We start from the raw sequence: 24656 nt of genomic DNA on the forward strand, positions 1-24656 counted from the left end.
GGCAAATTTGGCCTTGCATAGTAGGCTGAGAAGTGCGTTCTGGCTACTAGGTACGACATATATATATATATATATATATATATATATATATATATATATATATATATATATATATATATATATATATATATATATATATATATATATATATATTAGTATATTTTGGTAACAGTCTTTCCTGTAGACATATATTATTAAATATGACCGAAAAAGTAAGATTAATAATTCTAACACGAATTTTCTCAATCTTTCGTACATTACGCTTCACTGTTGGAGGTAAATCAAAAATCACTTCTCCAAAATTCATTTTTATTTCTAGTCTGACGCGACACGGGCGCGTTTCGTAAAACTTATTACATTTTCAAAGACTTCACAAATACACAACTGATTAGAACTTACGTCTCTCTGATAATATATCTACATTTGAGTGAGGTGGGAAGGATGATGTGGCATTAACACAAGACAGAACAGGGGATATTAATAGGGTATTAAAAGTATCAACACAAGACAGAACAGAAAACAATGGGTATTGAATAGAAGTGTTTGTAGAAAGCCTATTGGTCCATATTTCTTGATGCTTCTATATTGGAGCGGAGTCTTGAGGTGGGTAGAATATAGTTGTGCAATAATTGGCTGTTGATTGCTGGTGTTGACTTCTTGATGTGTAGTGCCTCGCAAACGTCAAGCCGCCTGCTATCGCTGTATCTATCGATGATTTCTGTGTTGTTTACTAGGATTTCTCTGGCGATGGTTTGGTTATGGGAAGAGATTATATGTTCCTTAATGGAGCCCTGTTGCTTATGCATCGTTAAACGCCTAGAAGGAGATGTTGTTGTCTTGCCTATATACTGGGTTTTTTGGAGCTTACAGTCCCCAAGTGGGCATTTGAAGGCATAGACGACGTTAGTCTCTTTTAAAGCGTTCTGTTTTGTGTCTGGAGAGTTTCTCATGAGTAAAAAAAACGGCCAGCCTACTCATGAGAAACTCTCCAGACACAAAACAGAACGCTTTAAAAGAGACTAACGTCGTCTATGCCTTCAAATGCCCACTTGGGGACTGTAAGCTCCAAAAAACCCAGTATATAGGCAAGACAACAACATCTCCTTCTAGGCGTTTAACGATGCATAAGCAACAGGGCTCCATTAAGGAACATATAATCTCTTCCCATAACCAAACCATCGCCAGAGAAATCCTAGTAAACAACACAGAAATCATCGATAGATACAGCGATAGCAGGCGGCTTGACGTTTGCGAGGCACTACACATCAAGAAGTCAACACCAGCAATCAACAGCCAATTATTGCACAACTATATTCTACCCACCTCAAGACTCCGCTCCAATATAGAAGCATCAAGAAATATGGACCAATAGGCTTTCTACAAACACTTCTATTCAATACCCATTGTTTTCTGTTCTGTCTTGTGTTGATACTTTTAATACCCTATTAATATCCCCTGTTCTGTCTTGTGTTAATGCCACATCATCCTTCCCACCTCACTCAAATGTAGATATAATATCAGAGAGACGTAAGTTCTAATCAGTTGTGTATTTGTGAAGTCTTTGAAAATGTAATAAGTTTTACGAAACGCGCCCGTGTCGCGTCAGACTAGAAATAAAAATGAATTTTGGAGAAGTGATTTTTGATTTACCTCCAACAGTGAAGCGTAATGTACGAAAGATTGAGAAAATTCGTGTTAGAATTATTAATCTTACTTTTTCGGTCATATTTAATAATATATATATATATATATATATAGTGACTACCCAGACAGGTACAAGAGGAGTGTTGTTAACGCTTATGTCGACCGTGCTCTCAGCCACAGCTCAGGATGGAAGCAAGTCAACAAAGAACTCTGTAGGGTAAGGCAGGTCCTAGTCAACAACGGCTTCTCCAATGGTTTCGTTAAAGACATCATAAGAAGGAAAGTGAAACGCCATGCAACCTCTGAAGAGACAACTAACACAACACCTATACCCCCTATTAGACTATTTTACAGGAACTTCTTTTCCATAGCTCATAAAACGGAGGAAAGGGTCCTGAAAGATATTGTTAATAGAAACGTTATCCCTACAGACAAAAGTCATCAGATACAACTGACGATTTATTATAAAACCAAAAAAACGGCCAGCCTACTCATGAGAAACTCTCCAGACACAAAGCAGAACGCTTTAAAAGAGACCAACGTCGTCTATTCCTTCAAATTCCCTCTTGGGGACTGTAAGCCTCAAAAATAACTCAGTATATAGGCAAGACAACAACATCTCTTTCCAGGCGTTTAACGATGCATAAGCAACAGGGCTCCATTAAGGAACATATAATCTCTTCCACAACAGAAATTATCTAGAGATACAGCGATAGCAGGCGGCTTGACATCTGCGAGGCACTACACATCAAGAAGTCAACACCAGCAATCAACAGCCAATTAATGCACAACTATATTCTACCTACTTCAAGACTCCGCTCCAATATAGAAGCAGCAAGAAATATGGGCCAATAGGCCCATTGCAATTACTTCCATTCTTACCTTCAATACCCATTGTTTCGTGTTCTGTCTTTTGTTGAAAGTTTGTTTTCACCTCATCCAAAACTGTTGTAACATATAACCTCACCCAAATGCAGGTATAAAAAATCGAAGATGTCTTAGCTCTATTCAGTTATAGTTGTGTGTGTGTGTAAACTAAAGTCTTTGAAAATGTAATAAGTTTTACGAAACGCGCTCAAGTGTTGCGTCAGACTAGAAATAAAAATGAATTTTGGAGAATTGATTTTTCAATTACCATCAACAGTAAAAAGAAACATAAGAAAGATCGAGAAAATTCGTGTTAGAATTATTACTCCTACTTTTTCGGTCATATTTAATAATACATGTCTACAGGAAAGACTGCTACCAAAATATACTAATATATATATATATATTGCCATTTGTAAATGTGTATATGTTTTCTTCAGTAAATTTTCAACTAATTGAGGAGTTTAAGTGAGCCTCCATTCTCTAGGGCTATATTTATGTATATTTATGAAACCATTAGTGACACCTTGCACTGCACATGATATTGCATCCTTGATCAAGATAACCATTAAGACCACTGACGTGTTGCTGGGACACAAGCATAAACACCCTGCTGGCGACCTGAGTAGACTAGATAAAGATGAAAGCGTTCCAGTGTCAGGACAGGCAGGTTTGAGTGAGTTATAAGAAGCTTGAACCTCCCCACTCGCTAGGGGTGAATAAGGCCAGCCCTTAGTTAACTGGGGGAGCCCAAGGGCGAGCAGTGGCGCCCGGTACTGAGGGGCTAAGACCTGTACTCACCTAGTTGTACTCACCTAGTTGTGTTTGCGGGGGTTGAGCTCTGGCTCTTTGGTCCCGCCTCTCAACCGTCAATCAACAGGTGTACAGATTCCTGAGCCTATTGGGCTCTATCATATCTACACTTGAAACTGTGTATGGAGTCAGCCTCCACCACATCTCTTCCTAATGCATTCCATTTGTCCACCACTCTGACACTAAAAAAGTTCTTTCTAATATCTCTGTGGCTCATTTGGGCACTCAGTTTCCACCTGTGTCCCCTTGTACGTGTTCCCCTTGTGTTAAATAGACTGTCTTTATCAACCCTATCAATTCCCTTCAGAATCTTGAATGTGGTGATCATGTCCCCCCTAACTCTTCTGTCTTCCAGCGAAGTGAGGTTTAATTCCCGTAGTCTCTCCTCGTAGCTCATACCTCTCAGCTCGGGTACTAGTCTGGTGGCAAACCTTTGAACCTTTTCCAGTTTAGTCTTATCCTTGACTAGATATGGACTCCATGCTGGGGCTGCATACTCCAGGATTGGCCTGACATATGTGGTATACAAAGTTCTGAATGATTCTTTACACAAGTTTCTGAATGCCGTTCGTATGTTGGCCAGCCTGGCATATGCCGCTGATGTTATCCGCTTGATATGTGCTGCAGGAGACAGGTCTGGCGTGATATCAACCCCCAAGTCTTTTTCCTTCTCTGACTCCTGAAGAATTTCCTCTCCCAGATGATACCTTGTATCTGCCTCCTGCTCCCTACACCTATCTTCATTACATTACATTTGGTTGGGTTAAACTCTAACAACCATTTGTTCGACCATTCCTTCAGCTTGTCTAGGTCGTCTTGAAGCCTCAAACAGTCCTCTTCTGTTTTAATCCTTCTCATAATTTTTGCATCGTCTGCAAACATTGAGAGAAATGAATCGATACCCTCTGGGAGATCATTTACATATATCAGAAACAAGATAGGACCGAGTACAGAGCCCTGTGGGACTCCACTGGTGACTTCACGCCAATCGGAGGTCTCACCCCTCACCGTAACTCTCTGCTTCCTATTGCTTAGATACTCCCTTTGTATGTGTGTGTGTGTGTGTGTGTGTGTGTACTCACCTAGTTGTGTTTGCGGGGGTTGAGCTCTGGCTCTTTGGTCCCGCCTCTCAACCGTCAATCAACAGGTGTACAGATTCCTGAGCCTATCGGGCTCTGTCATATCTACACTTGAAACTGTGTATGGAGTGAGCCTCCACCACATCACCCCCTAATGCATTCCAATTGTCAACCACTCTGACACTAAAAAAGTTCTTTCTAATATCTCTGTGGCTCATTTGGGCACTCAGTTTCCACCTGTGTCCCCTTGTGCGTGTTCCCCTTGTGTTAAATAGACTGTCTTTATCTACCCTATCAATCCCCTTCAGAATCTTGAATGTGGTGATCATGTCCCCCCTAACTCTTCTGTCTTCCAGCGAAGTGAGGTTTAATTCCCGTAGTCTCTCCTCGTAGCTCATACCTCTCAGCTCGGGTACTAGTCTGGTGGCAAACCTTTGAACCTTTTCCAGTTTAGTCTTATCCTTGACTAGATATGGACTCCATGCTGGGGCTGCATACTCCAGGATTGGCCTGACATATGTGGTATACAAAGTTCTGAATGATTCTTTACACAAGTTTCTGAATGCCGTTCGTATGTTGGCCAGCCTGGCATATGCCGCTGATGTTATCCGCTTGATATGTGCTGCAGGAGACAGGTCTGGCGTGATATCAACCCCCAAGTCTTTTTCCTTCTCTGACTCCTGAAGAATTTCCTCTCCCAGATGATACCTTGTATCTGGCCTCCTGCTCCCTACACCTATCTTCATTACATTACATTTGGTTGGGTTAAACTCTAACAACCATTTGTTCGACCATTCCTTCAGCTTGTCTAGGTCTTCTTGAAGCCTCAAACAGTCCTTTTCTGTTTTAATCCTTCTCATAATTTTAGCATCGTCCGCAAACATTGAGAGAAATGAATCGATACCCTCCGGGAGATCATTTACATATATCAGAAACAAGATAGGACCGAGTACAGAGCCCTGTGGGACTCCACTGGTGACTTCACGCCAATCGGAGGTCTCACCCCTCACCGTAACTCTCTGCTTCCTATTGCTTAGATACTCCCTTATCCACTGGAGCACCTTACCAGCTACACCTGCCTGTCTCTCCAGCTTATGTACCAGCCTCTTATGCGGTACTGTGTCAAAGGCTTTCCGACAATCCAAGAAAATGCAGTCCGCCCAGCCCTCTCTTTCTTGCTTAATCTGTGTCACCTGATCGTAGAATTCTATCAAGCCTGTAAGGCAAGATTTACCCTCCCTGAATCCATGTTGGCGATTTGTCACGAAGTCCCTTCTCTCCAGATGTGTTACCAGGTTTTTTCTCACGATCTTCTCCATCACCTTGCATGGTATACAAGTCAAGGACACTGGCCTGTAGTTCAGTGCCTCTTGTCTGTCGCCCTTTGTGTGTGTGTGTGTGTGTGTGTGTGTGTGTGTGTGTGTGTGTGTGTGTGTGTGTGTGTGTGTGTGTGTGTGTGTGTGTGTGTGTGTGTGTGTGTGTGTGTGTGTGTGTGTGTGTGTGTGTGTGTGTGTGTGTGTGTGTGTGTGTGTGTTTGTGTGTGTTTGTGTGTGTGTGTGTGTGTTTGTGTGTGTGTGTGTGTACTTACCTAGTTGTGTGTGTGTGTGTGTGTGTGTGTGTGTGTGTGTGTGTGTGTGTGTGTGTGTGTGTGTGTGTGTGTGTGTGTGTGTATGTGTGTGTGTGTGTGTGTGTGTGTGTGTGTGTGTGTGTGTACTTACCTAGTTGTGTGTGTGTGTGTGTGTGTGTGTGTGTGTGTGTGTGTGTGTGTGTGTGTGTGTGTGTGTGTGTGTGTGTGTGTGTGTGTGTGTGTGTGTACTTAGCTAGTTGTACTTACCTAGTTGTGTGTGTGTGTGGGGTGTATATATATTCCACTTGGTGTGTGCTCACCTAAGGAGATGCGGTCCGAGGTGGCCTCCCGGTTGAGCCAGAAGGAGACCCAGGAGAGCACAACGAGCAACATGCACGGGCCGTAGACCTGGATGAGGAAGTTGCCCATGTGTCGCTGCAGGTAGAAGCTCGCCAGCAGCGTCGAGAACTCTCCGGCTGGAAGAAGAACAACCAGACGTGGTACTTACACTTGGGTTTGGCCCAGGTTCGAATGCGTTTCATTTAGGTAAAACCACTTCACATTAGCGATATGAAATGCAATAGTGCATACTGGTTGCTTCAGCATAATGTATCACAAGATTATAGCAAAAAATAAAGCCCAGTCAATGCCCATGATATCATTCCAGCATTTAGATAAAAAGTGAGGTAGAATTTATAAAAAATAATTGCCAAAAATATATAATTATCGGCATAAGCGGCTCAGTCTCCCATTTTTTTATAATAGTCTTTACAACTGGAAAACCTATTACGGCAATACAGCTCGTGTCTCTGTACTCACCAGAAGTAGAGACGCGAGTTCGATCCCACTCAGTTGTCATAAGTGAGTGACTGCATTACTGCAGGAAATACATTACTCTACCCAGTCTCATGCAAGTTGTCTCTTATTTTGTGTACATGAATATATTCTGATATATATAATTATTTTCAGGTATATAGGTCCTATATATATAGGACTGATATAATTATGTCAATATGCAAATGAGAGAAAACATTAAAACATAAAATATGCAAATTTAGCCTATAATTTATACAAAAATTTAATTCCTTTATATGTATGAATTAATATAAATTGAGGACTTATGTAACTGATAAACATTTTTATAGTAGCTATTAATTTTGTAAAAGCTACTGGGAGTACTCGTACTCCCAGTAGCTCAACACGACATCCCGCGTGTAATTGTTTCTTCAACTACCAACTCTAACAGCTATGAAAACCTATCTCTCTAATTGTCATAGTGTATCACCTATCACCATAGTATTAAGTGTTATGAAAATCAGGTAGGTAAGTGAAGTGAGTCTACCAAGTGAGAGTTATTCTGCACACCTGACCAGATATTAGGAAGTCAGAGGAAGGAAGGAAGTTTATTAAGTAAACGTCAGTGAGTGACTTAAAAGAATACAAGGAGAGGATCAGCTTCTTATAAATGTTACATGTAATGAGATGTCGACATTTCGTGACGTGTCAGGATGCAGACAGGGCGTAACACGTCACTTGAGTTGCTATAGTCGTCAGGAATGAACGTACGTCATTGACTTCCTGGGAAGAAGGAAAAATATTGCACCTTGTTTAGTGGTTGAGTGAAGGCTACTTGTTATCAAGTGTGAGGAAGCTGCAGGGACGTCGTACGTCATTTTTCAGTGATCGTGAAGATATTAGAGACGACCTGAAGCCTAAAGGGTGGTCGTGTCTTCTGTGGACTCTAATGTGAGATATTCCTTCGAGTGGAGGAAAGTAAGCAGGTGTTTCTGTGTGAAGCCTGCCAGGCGACTTCGTGTGCTGAGGTCAGGACTGAAAGAAGCTTTGAGAGACAGTCCTAAAGGATTTTGTTGGACGACCAAGAGTAGCACCATGCTGGAGCATCAGAAGGCAAGCGTCGTAGCATCCTTCAATTTTGCAGTTTGTTTGGGATAAGTTAGTGGAGGAGATTTGCGTCTGAGGAAGATTATGTAATGAACTTCAAGAGTAGAGCTGACCTTCAAGTGAGGAGCTGAACTTCAAATGTGTAGTTGAACTTCAGTGGTGGAGTAGAACTCCATTGGTAGGGTGGTACTTCGAGTGTAGGGAAGATACACATTTCTTATGTGAAACCACATAGAAAAATTTCACAGACATTTGAGTGGGACTTTAGGTGTAGCAGATATTGGAAGAACTGCAGGACTACCTACCTGATTTTCATGACCCAGACAGATGTTCTTAGTTGTGGGGCTCAGGACGTAGAACAGAGAATCGTATGGACACCTTGATATGTATGAGGGAGTGTTTGATTACATATTGGCATGAAAGACGCAGTGTAAGGTGAGAAATTTATTTAATTTTTGTTGGAGATATTTTTTATTAGCAAGGTATTCAACCCCAAGCAGTGAAGAGGCAGTAGGTTGTGGGCCGAAATTGAGCGACAGACTAGTACAGTTTATTTGATGAAGACACTCTGATATTGGAGTGTTACCGGATGGTAGCAGCATAGGGTGCTGTACTGTAATATTATCTATATATTTATTTGAATCTGTTTTCTTGTAATAAATGCTGATCTGCTGACAGCTGATTTTTGTTCTTGTTCTGGTGAGGCTTCCTAGATAGTGAGAGAGAGACACGGTTGCAAATTGGTTGACAGGGGTCAGTAACATCATAAAGGAGATTTATGAGATCATCCCAAAATAAGGAACGTGTGCGAAAGTCAGCGGCTCGAAAGGGTGTGTATTCATGACCAATAGGCCAGTTTGGAGCCGCACCCCAAATAAAGATGATGTTGAACCCCTCTCCGAGTGTACAGCGATTAAAGGGTGAACAGCCAACGTATTATATGCACTCTAGTGTCCATTGCTGATTGATTGACGACTGCAGCAGTGTGGCTGCTGTAGTCGGTCTTATTTTATCAAGAAGTGGTTGGGGTCTCTGTTCTCCAATAAGTAAAGTAACAGTTAAGTTCAGTATCCAGTTTATAAGACCCCCAACCCCCTGATATAATTCACTCACCATCTCCCATTATGGCAACCATCTACCCAATGGGCACAATACCCAAGTGTGGGTTGATTTGACGCTGATTCAACGTCAATAACAATGAATCATTGATCTAGAATGTTCTGGCCAGTGGGAGGAGACTCACCGGCGCGTCTGGTGGTGTTCTGGCCAGTGGGAGGAGACTCACCGGCGTGTCTGGTGGTGTTCTGGCCAGCTGGAGGAGACTCACCGGCGCGTCTGGTGGTGTTCTGGCCAGCTGGAGGAGACTCACCGGCGCGTCTGGTGGTGTTCTGGTCAGTGGGAGGAGACTCACCGGCGCGTCTGGTGGTGTTCTGGCCAGTGGGAGGAGACTCACCGGCACGTCTGGTGGTGTTCTGGCCAGTGGGAGGAGACTCACCGGCGCGTCTGGTGGTGTTCTGGCCAGTGGGATGAGACTCACCGGCGCGTCTGGTGGTGTTCTGGCCAGTGGGAGGAGACTCACCGGCGCGTCTGGTGGTGTTCTGGCCAGTGGGAGGAGACTCACCGGCGCGTCTGGTGGTGTTCTGGTCAGTGGGAGGAGACTCACCGGCGCGTCTGGTGGTGTTCTGGCCAGCTGGAGGAGACTCACCGGCGCGTCTGGTGGTGTTCTCGAAGCCAGAGGGCGTGGCGATCAGGTCGAACTGCGACAACATGAGGTCGGGAGCGATGACGATGCGTCGCTCCTCGTTCCAGCGGTACACCACGTCCCGTGTTGTGTAGGCGACTGAGCGCGGCGGCAGAGCAGAGGAGATATGCGGAGAAAAGAGGTAAAGATGTGGATGGAAGTAGGAAGTAGATGGAGGAGAGATACCAGGAAGAGAAGGGAAGGGAAGAGGCAAGATGAAGAGAGGGGAAAATAGTAGGCGAGGAGAGAGAGAAGAAGAGAACAGGTAAGAAACGGGGGAAAGGAGTATGAACGCGAACGAAGATGGAAGAAGTAGTGATTGAGTTAAGGATACAGAATATAGGAAAGAAGTAAATGGGAAAGTTAGAAGGGAAGAAGGTATGAAATCGGATAGATGGGAAAAAGAAGAGAGATGTGAGGCAGGAAAGGGTTAGATGGATGATGGGTCGTGGATATAGGGAGGAGGGTGCTAGGATAGAGAGAGGAGAGAGCAATGATAGAGGAAGGAGAGGGCAAGGATAGAGGAAGGGAAGGGCAAGGATAGAGGAAGGAGAGGGCAAGGATAGAGGGAGGAGAGGGCAAGGATAGAGGAAAGAGAGGGCAAGGATGGAGAGAGGAGGGGGCAAGGATAGAGGAAGGAGGGAGTGGGTGACAAAAGAGAGACGAGGGGGGGGGGGGGTAAATTAAGAGGGAAGAGGGGGCAAGGATAGAGGAAGGAGCGGGCAATGAATTTTTATTTATTTATTTTTCATTTATTTTTATAGACACAAGAGTTCTTACATTCTTGTACAGCCACTAGCATGCAAAGCGTTTCTGACAAGTCTTTAATCCTAATTTTCACTCACACTTCCCCAGGAAGCAGCCCGTAGAAGCTGTCTAGCTCCTAGGTACCTATTTACTGCTAGGTGAACCGAAGCATCAGGTGAAAGAAACTCTCCCTATTTGTTTGCCTCTCTACCGGGGCTCGAGCCCGGGCCCATAGGACTACGAACCCCGAGCGCTGTCCACTCAGCCGTCAGGTCAAGAGGGGGGGCAAAGACAGAAAGAAGGATAGGAAAAGTAGAAGGACTGGAGAGAAAGAGAGAGAGAGAGAGAGAGAGAGAGAGAGAGAGAGAGAGAGAGAGAGAGAGAGAGAGAGAGAGAGAGAGAGAGAGAGAGAGAGAGAGAGAGAGAGAGAGAGAGAGAGAGAGAGAGAGAGAGAGAGAGAGACAGACAGACAGAATGTACGGAAGGAATAAATATAAAAGACAATAAATATATACTTATAATATATAATATATATACTTGTACATACATTCATTTATTCAAACATACGTGCATACAAACATACATACATACATACACATACATACATACATACATACATACATACATACATACATACATACATACATACATACATACATACATACATACATACATACATACATGCATACATGCATACATGCATACATACATACATACATACATACATACATACATACATACATACATACATACATACATACATACATACATACATACAAACATACATACATACATACATACATACATACATACATACATACATACATACATACATACATACATACATACTTTGATACAGTACCACACAAGAGGCTAGTGCGAAAGTTGGAGATGCAGGCTGGAGTGAGAGGGAAGGTACTCCGGTGGATAGAGGAATACCTAAGCAACAGGAGACAACGAGTCTGTGTGAGGGGTGAGGCCTCAGATTGGCGAGACGTCACAAGTGGAGTCCCGCAGGGGTCAGTCCTTGGACCTATACTGTTTCTGGTATATGTAAATGATCTCCCAGAGGGTATAGATTCGTTCCTCTCAATGTTTGCCGACGATGCAAAAATTATGAGGAGGATTGAAACAGAGGATGATAGTAGGAGGCTACAAGATGACCTGGATAGACTGAGTGAATGGTCCAACAAATGGCTGTTGAAGTTCAACCCGAGTAAATGCAAAGTAATGAAACTAGGCAGTGGAAACAGGAGGCCAGGCACAGGATACAGAATAGGAGATGAAGTACTTAATGAAACAGACAGAGAGAAAGATCTAGGAGTTGATATCACACCAAACCTGTCTCCTGAAGCCCACATAAAGAGAATAACGTCTGCGGCATATGCGAGGCTGGCTAACATCAGAACGGCGTTCAGGAACCTGTGTAAGGAATCATTCAGAATCTTGTACACCACATATGTAAGACCAATCCTGGAGTATGCGGCCCCAGCATGGAGCCCGTACCTTGTCAAGCACAAGACGAAGCTGGAAAAAGTCCAAAGGTATGCTACTAGACTAGTCCCAGAACTAAGAGGCATGAGTTATGAGGAAAGGCTGCGGGAAATGCACCTCACGACACTGGAAGACAGAAGAGTAAGGGGGGACATGATCACAACCTACAAAATCCTCAGGGGAATCGACCGGGTAAACAAGGATGAACTATTCAACACTGGTGGGACGCGAACAAGGGGACACAGGTGGAAGCTGAGTACCCAAATGAGCCACAGAGACGTTAGAAAGAACTTTTTCAGTGTCAGAGTAGTTAGTAAATGGAATGCATTAGGAAGTGATGTGGTGGAGGCTGACTCCATACACAGTTTCAAATGTAGATATGATAGAGCCCAATAGGCTCAGGAATCTGTACACCAGTTGATTGACGGTTGAGAGGCGGGACCAAAGAGCCAGAGCTCAACCCCCGCAAGCACAATTAGGTGAGTACATACATACATACATACATACATACATACATACTTACATACATACATACATTCATACATACTGTTACGGTGCCCTCTCCTATTTCTTTCGTTTGCCGGCTTAAAGAGTCATATCAGCTCTCCCTACTGATTCTCTGAGGTTCAGGGAGTCTAATGATATATGTGGTGACCAGACCGGCTACCAGTTAAAGGAAGGAAGTTACATTATAAGTTGTAAATAAGGGGAAATTGGCGCCCTGATATAAAATGAAAGAGTATCCCCTAATGCAGATATGACCTTTTGGAAGGGACACTAGCCGATCGCGGATTGGCCGACTTAGGTCGCGGGCGACCAATCAGGGCCCGCCATGACGTCACCGAGTGCCCCGGGCGGCGCCAACGTCAGAGTTGACCCGACCTTGGAAGCGACAGGACGCGCCTCGGTCTGCTCTCAAGGATTAGAGGCTCTACAAGCCTTTCCTAGTGGATTAGTGCTGGCTATTGCAGCCCATCGGATATATTGGAGACCCCGCGCTTCTGGGAAGCAAAAAGGAACCAAGTTTATTGAGCAAAAGAGTGCCAAACTTGGAAAATATTCGGCGACGACGCTGGGCGGCGACGCTGGACGTTGGAGGGCCTGGAAAGGTGTGGCGGGCAAGCCTAGCTGTGACCGGGTCACATCCACTGAGAATTTTGGAAGGACGACACCGTGCCTAGGACAAGGAGCAACGCCTTGTGGAAGGGGCGAGTGTGGGAAAATAGTGATTAGCTCAGCGCCTATCGATGAACCAAGATTGGGGTAGCTGAATCTCAGGGATTGGAACGGCGACGACGCGAAGGCTCCACGACACCTGAAGACCTGTGGAACGTTCTTGGATCGTCAAGGATCGACTCAGGAAGCGTGGGAACCTCACACCATCGAGGGACAGGCGTCGTGAGCCAGGAATGTAAGGTAGATCATTTTCCCTCCCATTACCCCTTGTGTGAGTAGGCTAGTTAGGCCACAATATTTACTTATGTATGTGGCAGCAGGACTTTAATACTTTAGTAGTAGAATAGGCTGCAAGGCAGCTTGTGTCCAGGACTGTCAGAGGGGACAGTGTGTACGGATGGCAGGACAGTGAAGAAGAGGCGCCGACGTGGTGAAGAGGCCCTCCTGTGTGAGAGTGTGGGACTCCTGTCTTTCTGCCCAGTTGAAGGAGTGTTGGAGGTCGTGGAAGAAGAGGCTGACAATCTCCAGACTTATTATCCATATTTCCATATTCATGTATTACTTGTGATTGTGTGTGTGTTCATGTAATTTGCATCAGTAAATTCACACATTTTATCACTGTGTTTAAGTGTGCCTCCATTTATGATATTTCTCTATGAGCATACACGAAGGTTATCATAGTACCACCTACGGAACACTACGTTCTCTATAGCAGTTCTTATTGTCTGGAGAGTGGTAAAGACAGCACAGACTTACATAAAAGTGTACCCTTAGTCATCCGATCAGTATCGGTGCCTGAATGGTGGCAACTATTAACGTAGTGGCTAGAGAGAGGTAAAGCCACACAGACCTTCCTGGGAGAGTACCCTGGGCCAACAGTCTAGTAGCAGATCTATGGGAGTAGCAATCTTCTGGCTACAAACAATATATAATACACCCACTGAACTGCATTGCTGGGGTGCAGATATAATAACCCAGCTGGCGACCTTGCTAAGAAGATAGAGAAGACAGGCGGGAAAGGAGTTCCTGCAACCTTTTTGTCTGGCAGGCAAGACTCAGGGAGGTTATGGTTATAAGGTAAGCCTGAGTCTTCCTTCACTCCCCCACGGGTCTAGGCCGGAACTGTTAACAGCAGTTTCCACGTGTTTGACTGAAGGGCTTCCAGGGTGAATCAGTGGCACCCCTTTTGTGGTGGAAGCAAAGACCTGCGGAGGTGGGCATTGTTGGTCCTCTCCTGTGTGACCAAGGAGACTCCGGTGAATCCCGGGAGTCGGAGGGGCTGAGTATTTGGGCCTTTTGAGCCCCTAGCAGCTAAGTGTTAGCAGAGCCCCGGCCCACCTCCACGTGACAATACATACATACATACATACATACATACATACATACATACATACATACATACATACATACATACATACATACATACATGCATGCATGCATACTTACATACATACGTACATACATACATACATACATACATACATACATACATACATACATACATACATACATACATACATACATACATACATACTTACATACTTACATACATACATACTGTCACGTGGGGGTGGGCGGTCCGGGGCTCTGCTAACACTCGGCTGCCAGGGGCTCAAAGGGCCCAAATACTCAGCCCCTCCGACTCCCTGGATCCACCGGAGTCTCCTTGGTCACACAAGATAGGACCAACAATGCCCACCTCCGCAGGTCTTTGCTTCCACCACAAAGGGGTGCCACTGATTCACCCTGGAAGCCCTTCAGTCAACCACGGGGAAACTGCTGCTAACAGTTCCGGCCTAGACCCGTGGGGGAGTGAAGGAAGACTCAGGCTTACCTATAACCATAACCTCCCTGAGTCTTGCCTGCCAGACAAAAAAAAGGTTGCAGGAACTCCTTTCCCGCCTGTCTTCTCTATCTTCCTCTTAGCAAGGTCGCCAGCTGGGTTATTATATCTGCACCCCAGCAATGCAGTTCAGTGGGTGTATCATATATCGTTTGTAGCCAGAAATGTATGCTCATAGAGAAATATCACAAATGGAGGCACACTCAAACACAGTAATAAAATGTGTGGATTTACTGACGCAAATTACATGAACACACACACACAATCACAAGTAATACATGAATATGGAATATGGATGATGAGTCTGGAGATCGTCAGCCTCTTCTTCCACGACCTCCAACTCTCCTTCAACTGGGCAGGAAGACCGGAGTCTCACACTCTCACAGGAGGGCCTCTTCACCACGTCGGCACCTCTTCTTCACTGTCCTGCCATCCATACACACTGTCCTCTCTGACAGTCCTGGACACAAGCTGCCTTGCAGCCTACTCTGCTATTAAGGTAATAAAGTCTTGCTGCCACATACACGAGTAAATATTGTGGCCTAACTAGCCTACTCATACAAGGGGTAATGGGAGGGAAAAATGATCTACCTTACACTCCTGGCTCACGACGCCTGTCCCTCGATGGTGTGAGGTTCCCACGCTTCCTTGGGTCGATCCTCGACGATCCAGGGCGTTCCACAGGTCCTCAGGTGTCGTGAAGCCTTCGCGTCATCGCCGTTCCAATCCCTGAGATTCAGCTGCCCCAATCCTGGTTCATCGATGGGCGCTGAGCTAATCACTATCTTTCCCCACACTCGCCTCTCCCACAGGGCGTCGCTCCTTGCCCTAGGCACTGTGTCGTCCTTCCAAGATTCTCAGTGGATGTGACCCCAGTCACAGCTGGCTTGCTCGCCCACCTTCCAGACCTCAACGTCCAGCCAGCGGCGCCGCCCAGCGTCGTCGCCGACTATTTTTCCAAGTTTGGGCACTTCTCTGCTCACTGAACTTGGTTCCTCTTTGGCTTCCCAGAAGCGCAGGGTCTCCAATAACTATGTTGGCGGCGATGGTCAGCTCAATCCACTGGACAAGGCTTGCAGAGCCTCCAATTCTTGAGAGCAGACCGAGGCGCGTCCTGTCGCTTCCACGGTCAGAACAACTCTCACGTTGGCGCCGCCCGGGGCACTCGGTGACGTCATGGCGGGCCCTGATTTGTCGCCCGCGACCTACGTCGGCCAATCCGCGATTGGCATAGTGTCCCTTCCACAAGGTCATATCTGCCGTAGGGGATACTGTTTCATTTTATATCAGGGCGCCAACTTTCCTTTATTTACAACTTATAATATAACCTCCTTCCATTAAATGGCAGCCAGTCTGGTCGCCACATATATCATTAGACTCCCTGAACCTCAGAGAATCAGTAGGGAGAGCTGATATGACTCTTTAAGCCGGCAAACGAAAGAAATAGGAGAGGGCACCGTAACATACCCCTCCCCTTAAAATAAGAGTCATATCGGAAGAGCAGCACTCAAGAGGGCAATCTATACTCTTGCTCCCTCCGTTCCTGAAGTGTCACTCCTCCAGTTGGTGACGTGGCTCGTACCACCTTGCCAGTCACTTGCCTCATTGTATCTCCACCTCGCATAGTACCGGGTGTGACGGGTGTTCCCTGAACACCTACAAGAAATCCTCTCTCCGTGGCTACGAGTGTACTCCCACGGCTCGTTACCACTGTAAGATTCGGTGCATGCAGCGCCTCCACCGCGTCGTGCACTCCGAGATAGTCTTGCATTTCCATTGCGTCCTACAGGTACTCCATGTTTCCTCCCATGATCTCCTCTTCGCCAATCTTCTCTCTTCTCGGTTCCTCTTCTCCCGTAGGTGCGTTGTCTCCTCACAGTGGCACTTGTAACCTGTACTCCATCCAGCAGCTCCCTCTCTTCCACACTAGGCTTTTGCGATGGCCCAATGCCCCTCTGGTTAGGCTGGCGCCTACCCTGGGTGTACCTATTCCCTGCTTTCTTCGTATTGCCTTTCCTATACCACTCGCTCCTTCGCTCCCGACGAACATCTTCACTCCTCCATGAGATTTTCTTCCCTGCAGACGTCTTCTTCGGTTCGTGGTTGGGCTCTTCCACCTCCCTGTGGCTCACCTCACCACGGTGGTTCATCTTGCACCTACCACTATTCATCTGGCCGGCATAGGGTGCACTGCGTCGTGGTTCCTCCACTCTGCCCCTCACTGCCGTTCGCTCATCCACTGAGCTTACTTTATTCACGTTTCTGTATGGAGGGAGTGCGGTCTGCAGCCTCCTCGCCGCCCCAGGCGTTTGTACAGCTGCTCCTCGCCACTCCTCCACACGCATCATCAGGCTTAGTCGGAGGTCCCCGTCGGGGTTTTCCACAACCTCCGACGACCTCTCTGCACTCTCGCCCTCGTTGTCGTCGTCTCTGGCGACGTTTTCCCTGGCGAAGTCGGCTTCCTCACCATTATTTGGAGCGACTGATACCTCACCTGGCAGGGTTGTACCGCTGCTTGAAACATAGGCACTCCTGGCCCAATCGGGTTGTATCCTGCCTCCTCCGAGGTCATTACCCAGCACCATCTGTACATGCTCTAGGGGTAACTTAGGGGCTACAGCTACTATAGCTCTCTCGACTCCGTAGTCGGCAATCAGCTGTACTTCGTGAAGTGGCAACCTGTATTCCTCCCCCACACTGCGTATCCTCATCACTCCCACAGGTGAATCATTAAATTCCTTGGGGAGAATACTCCTGGTCACCATACTTATGTCAGCACCCGTATCTCGAAGCACGGCAACCTCCACTGGGTCTGACTTTCCAAACTTCACGTTGGCCTCGAAAACGAAGGGATGTTCACCCAACTTCATTTCCCAACCATTCACGTTGGGTCCACTATAATATGGGGTGTGAACAAACACCCTCTCCTCTTCCAACATTAATCCTACATTCCTTTGGTGCTCCTCACACTCGCGGGCATAATGTCCTCTCACGCCACAGTTGTAGCATCGGCTGCCTCCCCTGGGCGGCCACTCGCTAGTCACTCTGGCGGTACCACTTGCAGACGTCCCCTGTGTCCTCCTTGGACTCCTTGTCGTCGTATCCGGGACTGCAGCACTTGCTCCCGAGTTAGGTCCACTGCTCACAGCTTGGGGCTTCCTCCCCGCGTCTCTTGAGCTCTTGAACCACGTTACTTCATCGGGCACACTACTCTTGGGAGAGTCCCCACCCGTCCTCGTTCCTCCTGAACTCCTAAGGTTCCCTCCCGATCTGGGGTAAGGCGAGTGTCTGGGCGGCCCCTCCTTCCTGATATGTAGTGCCTCCTCCAGCATATCGGCTCGGTCCGCTGCAGCCTTCAGGTCCTTAATACCTGCTTCTCTCAACCTTACTCGCAACTCAGGATGGAGCACTGACATAAACTTCTCCATCACTATCAGTCGTTTGATATCATCCACCGACTCCGCTTCCTCCGCCTTCAACCATCGTAGGAATTTCCGTTCCATATCCCTGGCGGTCTCGGCGTAAGTCTTTCCCGACGCTCTTGTACACTCTCTGAACCGCTTCCGGTACATCTCCGGAGTCAGCCGGAATGAGTGGAGAACCGCATTCTTAATCGCGTCATAACTAGTACACTCCTCTAGGTCCAGCATGTTATAGGCTTCCCGGGCCTCTCCAGTCAACCTGCCCTGGACCAGAGCAGCCCAATCATCTTCCGGCCACTCCTTCAGAGTCGCTATCCGTTCAAAGTGTTCGAAGAACGCCTCAGCTTCTTGTGGTTCGAACGTAGGTAAGTCACGTTCCCTTACCTTGAGGTCATCCCGCCGTGCAGGTAGTGAGGGCAGACCACGTTCAACGCGACGCAATTCGACTTCTTTCTTTGCCTTTATCTCCTCCAGTCGCAGTTGTCTCTCTCCTTCTTCTCGCTGCAGCCGAGCTTCTCGCTCCCCTCGCTGCAGCTCAGCCGCACGTTCCTCTCGCTGCAGCTCAGCCGCACGTTCCTCTCGCTGCAGCTCAGCCGCACGTTCCTCTCGCTGCAGCTGCAGCCGTGCTTCTCTCTCCTCTCGTCGCAGCTGGGCTTCCAGTTGCATCTTCATTATTTCCAGTTGCAGGCTCCTCTTACTACAGCTGGACCTTCCACTGCTCCCATGTTCACTGTGAATTCTCTCCACACTGGTAGGCGCTTGGGGAGGCCCTAGTCGGGACGGTTCACCTTGCGACGGCTCTCCTCGGGACAGCTCCTCTTGAGATGGCTCCTCTCCCGTCGCTTCCTCTCGAGCTGTGAGCTGTGCCATGATCTCTATCCTTCGCTCTGCTACCTTAGTCGTCCTCAACCTGATCCCAAAGTGGTTTGCCACTTGTTGGAGCTGGGCCTTGGTACACTCCTCCAAAATTCTCTCGTCCCTTGTGTCAATAAATTTCTTTACTTTGTCTTCCTCCATCTCTATATCATCAAGCATACACGACGGCACAGACAAGTTAGTAGGCACTAATTTCACCGTTTCAGTCCCTTAGCCGGTTGAGTAACAGTACCACCGAATTCACTGGCCACACTGTATTAGTACCCTGGCAACACTTGTCTTGAAATTTGGTCCACACTGTAGCTTGATCCACGCTTCCTGGCGAGGTTCCCAGTTCTTGGCTACCGGGGTTCGAATCCTGGCAAGGTCGCCAGTTCTCTTGTCACGTGGGGGTGGGCGGTCCGGGGCTCTGCTAACACTCGGCTGCCAGGGGCTCAAAGGGCCCAAATACTCAGCCCCTCCGACTCCCTGGATCCACCGGAGTCTCCTTGGTCACACAAGATAGGACCAACAATGCCCACCTCCGCAGGTCTTTGCTTCCACCACAAAGGGGTGCCACTGATTCACCCTGGAAGCCCTTCAGTCAACCACGGGGAAACTGCTGCTAACAGTTCCGGCCTAGACCCGTGGGGGAGTGAAGGAAGACTCAGGCTTACCTATAACCATAACCTCCCTGAGTCTTGCCTGCCAGACAAAAAAAAGGTTGCAGGAACTCCTTTCCCGCCTGTCTTCTCTATCTTCCTCTTAGCAAGGTCGCCAGCTGGGTTATTATATCTGCACCCCAGCAATGCAGTTCAGTGGGTGTATCATATATCGTTTGTAGCCAGAAATGTATGCTCATAGAGAAATATCACAAATGGAGGCACACTCAAACACAGTAATAAAATGTGTGGATTTACTGACGCAAATTACATGAACACACACACACAATCACAAGTAATACATGAATATGGAATATGGATGATGAGTCTGGAGATCGTCAGCCTCTTCTTCCACGACCTCCAACTCTCCTTCAACTGGGCAGGAAGACCGGAGTCTCACACTCTCACAGGAGGGCCTCTTCACCACGTCGGCACCTCTTCTTCACTGTCCTGCCATCCATACACACTGTCCTCTCTGACAGTCCTGGACACAAGCTGCCTTGCAGCCTACTCTGCTATTAAGGTAATAAAGTCTTGCTGCCACATACACGAGTAAATATTGTGGCCTAACTAGCCTACTCATACAAGGGGTAATGGGAGGGAAAAATGATCTACCTTACACTCCTGGCTCACGACGCCTGTCCCTCGATGGTGTGAGGTTCCCACGCTTCCTTGGGTCGATCCTCGACGATCCAGGGCGTTCCACAGGTCCTCAGGTGTCGTGAAGCCTTCGCGTCATCGCCGTTCCAATCCCTGAGATTCAGCTGCCCCAATCCTGGTTCATCGATGGGCGCTGAGCTAATCACTATCTTTCCCCACACTCGCCTCTCCCACAGGGCGTCGCTCCTTGCCCTAGGCACTGTGTCGTCCTTCCAAGATTCTCAGTGGATGTGACCCCAGTCACAGCTGGCTTGCTCGCCCACCTTCCAGACCTCAACGTCCAGCCAGCGGCGCCGCCCAGCGTCGTCGCCGACTATTTTTCCAAGTTTGGGCACTTCTCTGCTCACTGAACTTGGTTCCTCTTTGGCTTCCCAGAAGCGCAGGGTCTCCAATAACTATGTTGGCGGCGATGGTCAGCTCAATCCACTGGACAAGGCTTGCAGAGCCTCCAATTCTTGAGAGCAGACCGAGGCGCGTCCTGTCGCTTCCACGGTCAGAACAACTCTCACGTTGGCGCCGCCCGGGGCACTCGGTGACGTCATGGCGGGCCCTGATTTGTCGCCCGCGACCTACGTCGGCCAATCCGCGATTGGCATAGTGTCCCTTCCACAAGGTCATATCTGCCGTAGGGGATACTGTTTCATTTTATATCAGGGCGCCAACTTTCCTTTATTTACAACTTATAATATAACCTCCTTCCATTAAATGGCAGCCAGTCTGGTCGCCACATATATCATTAGACTCCCTGAACCTCAGAGAATCAGTAGGGAGAGCTGATATGACTCTTTAAGCCGGCAAACGAAAGAAATAGGAGAGGGCACCGTAACAATACATACATACATACATACATACATACATACATACATACATACATACATACATACATACATACATACATACATATATACATACATACATACATACATACATACATACATACATACATACATACATACATACATACATACATACATACATACATACATGCATACATGCATACATGCATACATGCATACATGCATACATACATACATACATACATACATACATACATACATACATACATACATACATACATACATACATACATACATACATACATGCATACATACATACATACATACTTACATACTTACATACATACATACATACATACATACATACATTCATTCATGCATGTTTATCTGAGCCTCAGTATAACATACCAATTACACACAGAGATCACAATAACGTGATATATCAAATGAACCAATCAATAGGAGCCTTGATGAGGGTCCGAACCTGTGGGCGGAGTGTTCCCAGACGCGCTCTACTGGCCACATATGGCCGATCTCCACTTAAAATTGGTTACAACTGACCCCCTGCCCCCCCCCCCACCCCGGACACTTGCCCCAAGATGGCCTGCATGAGGTAGAAGCCGGAGTGAGCCAATACTCCGGAACACTTTGTAACACTCTGAAACACTCCGGAACATTCTGGAACACTCTGGGACACTCTGGGACACTCTGGAACACTCACAGGAGCCAAGCTGGAGAGGACACCGCTGAGTATCCATGGGGAAGTTGTGGAGGTTCATGGGACAGTTGGCGTTGATCGTCAACCTGTGGCAGAGGTTTAGCAGGTTGAGGCAACTGTCAGAAGTAAGTACTTAGCCGGTGTGACTATGTAGCACTTGGGATATGAGACAAACTAAGAGCTACAATAAGAACAGAAAGTTCTAAATCAGTGTGACTATTTAGCACATGGGATGATCATAAGGAGAAGGAACTGGAGTGGAACCGAGGGAATGAATGGTGCCCAACCACCTGGACCGTCGGGGATTGATCGCTGATATGCGAGAAACGAAGTCATCATACATACAGGTCCAGGTGGCAGGCCAGAGGTAGAGGAGACCGGCTCAGTAGCGTAAATTGAGATGTAGACCGTCCACAGCACCTGTGACAGGTTTGCCAGTGGGCACACCTGTCACAGGTAGGCGCAGGAGTCACGTCTCAAAGGGTGTTGGAGGCCTTCCACGAGCGGCCGTGCCTAGTCTCCCAGGGCATTCTGCATCTCCCAGGACGTTCTGTGTTTACTGGGACGTTCTGGGTCGCCAGGGGTGTAAGGTTAGGTGAGAATGTGTAGCATGTGGACAGGTGTGTAAGATGAAAGTGTATGTAATGGGGGCATATAGTTAAGCAGGTGTACATGCATAGTGTCAAGGTTCTCCCCCCTCCTACCTTATATGGTTGGGGCCGCTCCCACGGGTCTTCGCCTCTCCGTACCTGGCGCCACTGCTCGTCCTGGGGCTCCCCCAGTCTACTAAGGGCTGGCCTTATATATACCCCTAGCGAGTGGAGAGGTTCAATTCTACCTGTATCACACCTGAACCTGCCCGTCTTGACACTGGGAGATTCTATCTCTATCTAGTCTGTTCAAAGGTCGCCAGCTGGGTGTTTATACTCGTGTCCCAGCAACACGTCAGTGGTCTCATAGTTATCTTAAATCAAGGATGTAATCTCATGTGCAGTGCAAGGTGACATAAATGGTCTGACTCAAAATAGCCCTAGAGAATGGAGACTCACTCAAACACATTGGTAAAATTAAAAGTTTACTGATTAAAATATATATACACTTGCATAAGGAAATAATCAGGTGGAAATTTCCGATGACGGCAACTTTCTCTCGTCGCGTCTCTGGCAACACGGTAAGCTGACTGGGTCCACTTGTCAAGCAGCGGGCACACACCTCGCGCCTGTGGCAACACGATCAGCTGGCTGGGGCCAACTGTCAAACCAGGGGGAACACACCTCACGCCTCTGGCATCAATAGCAGCTGACTGGGTCCAACTGTCAGATTGGCGGGAACACACCTTGCACCTCTGACAACACTGTCAGTTGGACGATTCAAAGTTCGTTTCTGGCCTCTCGAAAACCAGCCACCATTTCCAGATACACCAACGACACCACATCTACATATTTATGTTCCACCGCCAATTCATGCCTACATGAGCTCCTTGGCTCCTAGCCAAACACTATCACATAGACAATAAATAATAACAAGAAATGTTCATGATATACAGAATATCCTAGCTCGCCTAGATCAGAGGGGTAAAGGGAGGGATAACTATCTACCTTACTTCATTCCATTACGCAGCCGACTCGTCCTCTGGCGAGGGATGATGAGGTTCCTGGTCCTGGCTTCTGGTCTTCCGTTGATCAGTTCCCACACACACACACAAGTTCCTAAGTCGTCCTTGTAGTAGCGCGTATTCGCCATCCTCACACCCGGCAGGGACTGTCCTCCTCCTCCTCCTCTTCAGGGTACTGGAGTCAGGTACCTGCGCCATCGCCCTCCTACTCCTCTCACTGGCACCATAGACCCAATTTGCAGTCCAGTAGTGCTTCTCCTTGCCTCACTTCCAGTAGATTCGGCCCGGCCGTCGCTACTTGCTTGATATGTAGAATGGGGTCCGCTGGGCGTCCCAGATGTCTCCAGCCCAACGTCTGTGCCTGCTACAGACTCTTGATAGTAGAGCTCTTGACTCTCTAGCCAGGCAAATCCTTGCTTCTTGGCACTCCACGGGATGTCTGCTGTGACGGTGTCCACCCCTGTATTTCTTCCTACGTCAGTCATAGTCATATCAGAAGAGTCATACCTAAGTAGCCTAGGTATTCTCTAATGTTCAGGGAACATTTTCATGTATGGGAAAGCGTGAAGCGTGATGTAGCTGGCTGAAAAGTGGCCAGCTAAGTTTGAAAATGCAAGTGGCTTACGCCTTTTGAAGCACAGGACGGTGACGAGCCATCCTGTTTCCCGCCAAGATGTCCTGACGCTTCCCAGCACCTGATTGGCCAGGTGAGGTCACGTGCCGCAAGTGACCAATGACGAGAGCCCTCGGGCGATGTGACGTCATGAGGCGGAGAGGCGCGAGGCGGCTGGCGCCTGGGGCGGGAAGACAGTACGTCTCGAGCCGTCAGAGAGGGAAGACGAGCTCGAGCGAGCTCCGGACCTAGAGAGCCCTTACAGTAGATTTCAGCCCCGCTTCGATTCTGTAGACAGTCTGGGAGGCCATCCAACTTCCGTGGAGTGCCCGGAGGCAAGGACGGACCGGATTGAAGAGCCAATAGCCGTATCAAGAGTCTGCAGCAGAAGGAACGTTGGGCTGGTGACGTCTGGGACGCCCACTAGAGGACCACGTCTTG

At 47.4% G+C, this 24656-nt stretch overlaps 1 protein-coding gene across 1 annotated transcript in view; it reads right to left on the reverse strand.

The window, feature by feature from the left end:
* The window catches only part of LOC123772747 (gamma-aminobutyric acid receptor alpha-like), a 204458-nt gene that overhangs the window by 38899 nt on the left and 140903 nt on the right, over positions 1 to 24656 (reverse strand). The window contains exons 4-6 of the mRNA XM_069303704.1: positions 21991 to 22073; positions 9578 to 9712; positions 6291 to 6446 (exon numbers count right to left, since the gene is read on the reverse strand). Coding sequence (XP_069159805.1) covers positions 6291 to 6446; positions 9578 to 9712; positions 21991 to 22073 — 374 coding nt within the window. The remainder of the gene's footprint in view (positions 1 to 6290; positions 6447 to 9577; positions 9713 to 21990; positions 22074 to 24656) is intronic.

The sequence above is a fragment of the Procambarus clarkii genome, chromosome 50, assembly GCF_040958095.1.
Source record: "Procambarus clarkii isolate CNS0578487 chromosome 50, FALCON_Pclarkii_2.0, whole genome shotgun sequence".
Lineage (NCBI taxonomy): Eukaryota > Metazoa > Arthropoda > Malacostraca > Decapoda > Cambaridae > Procambarus > Procambarus clarkii.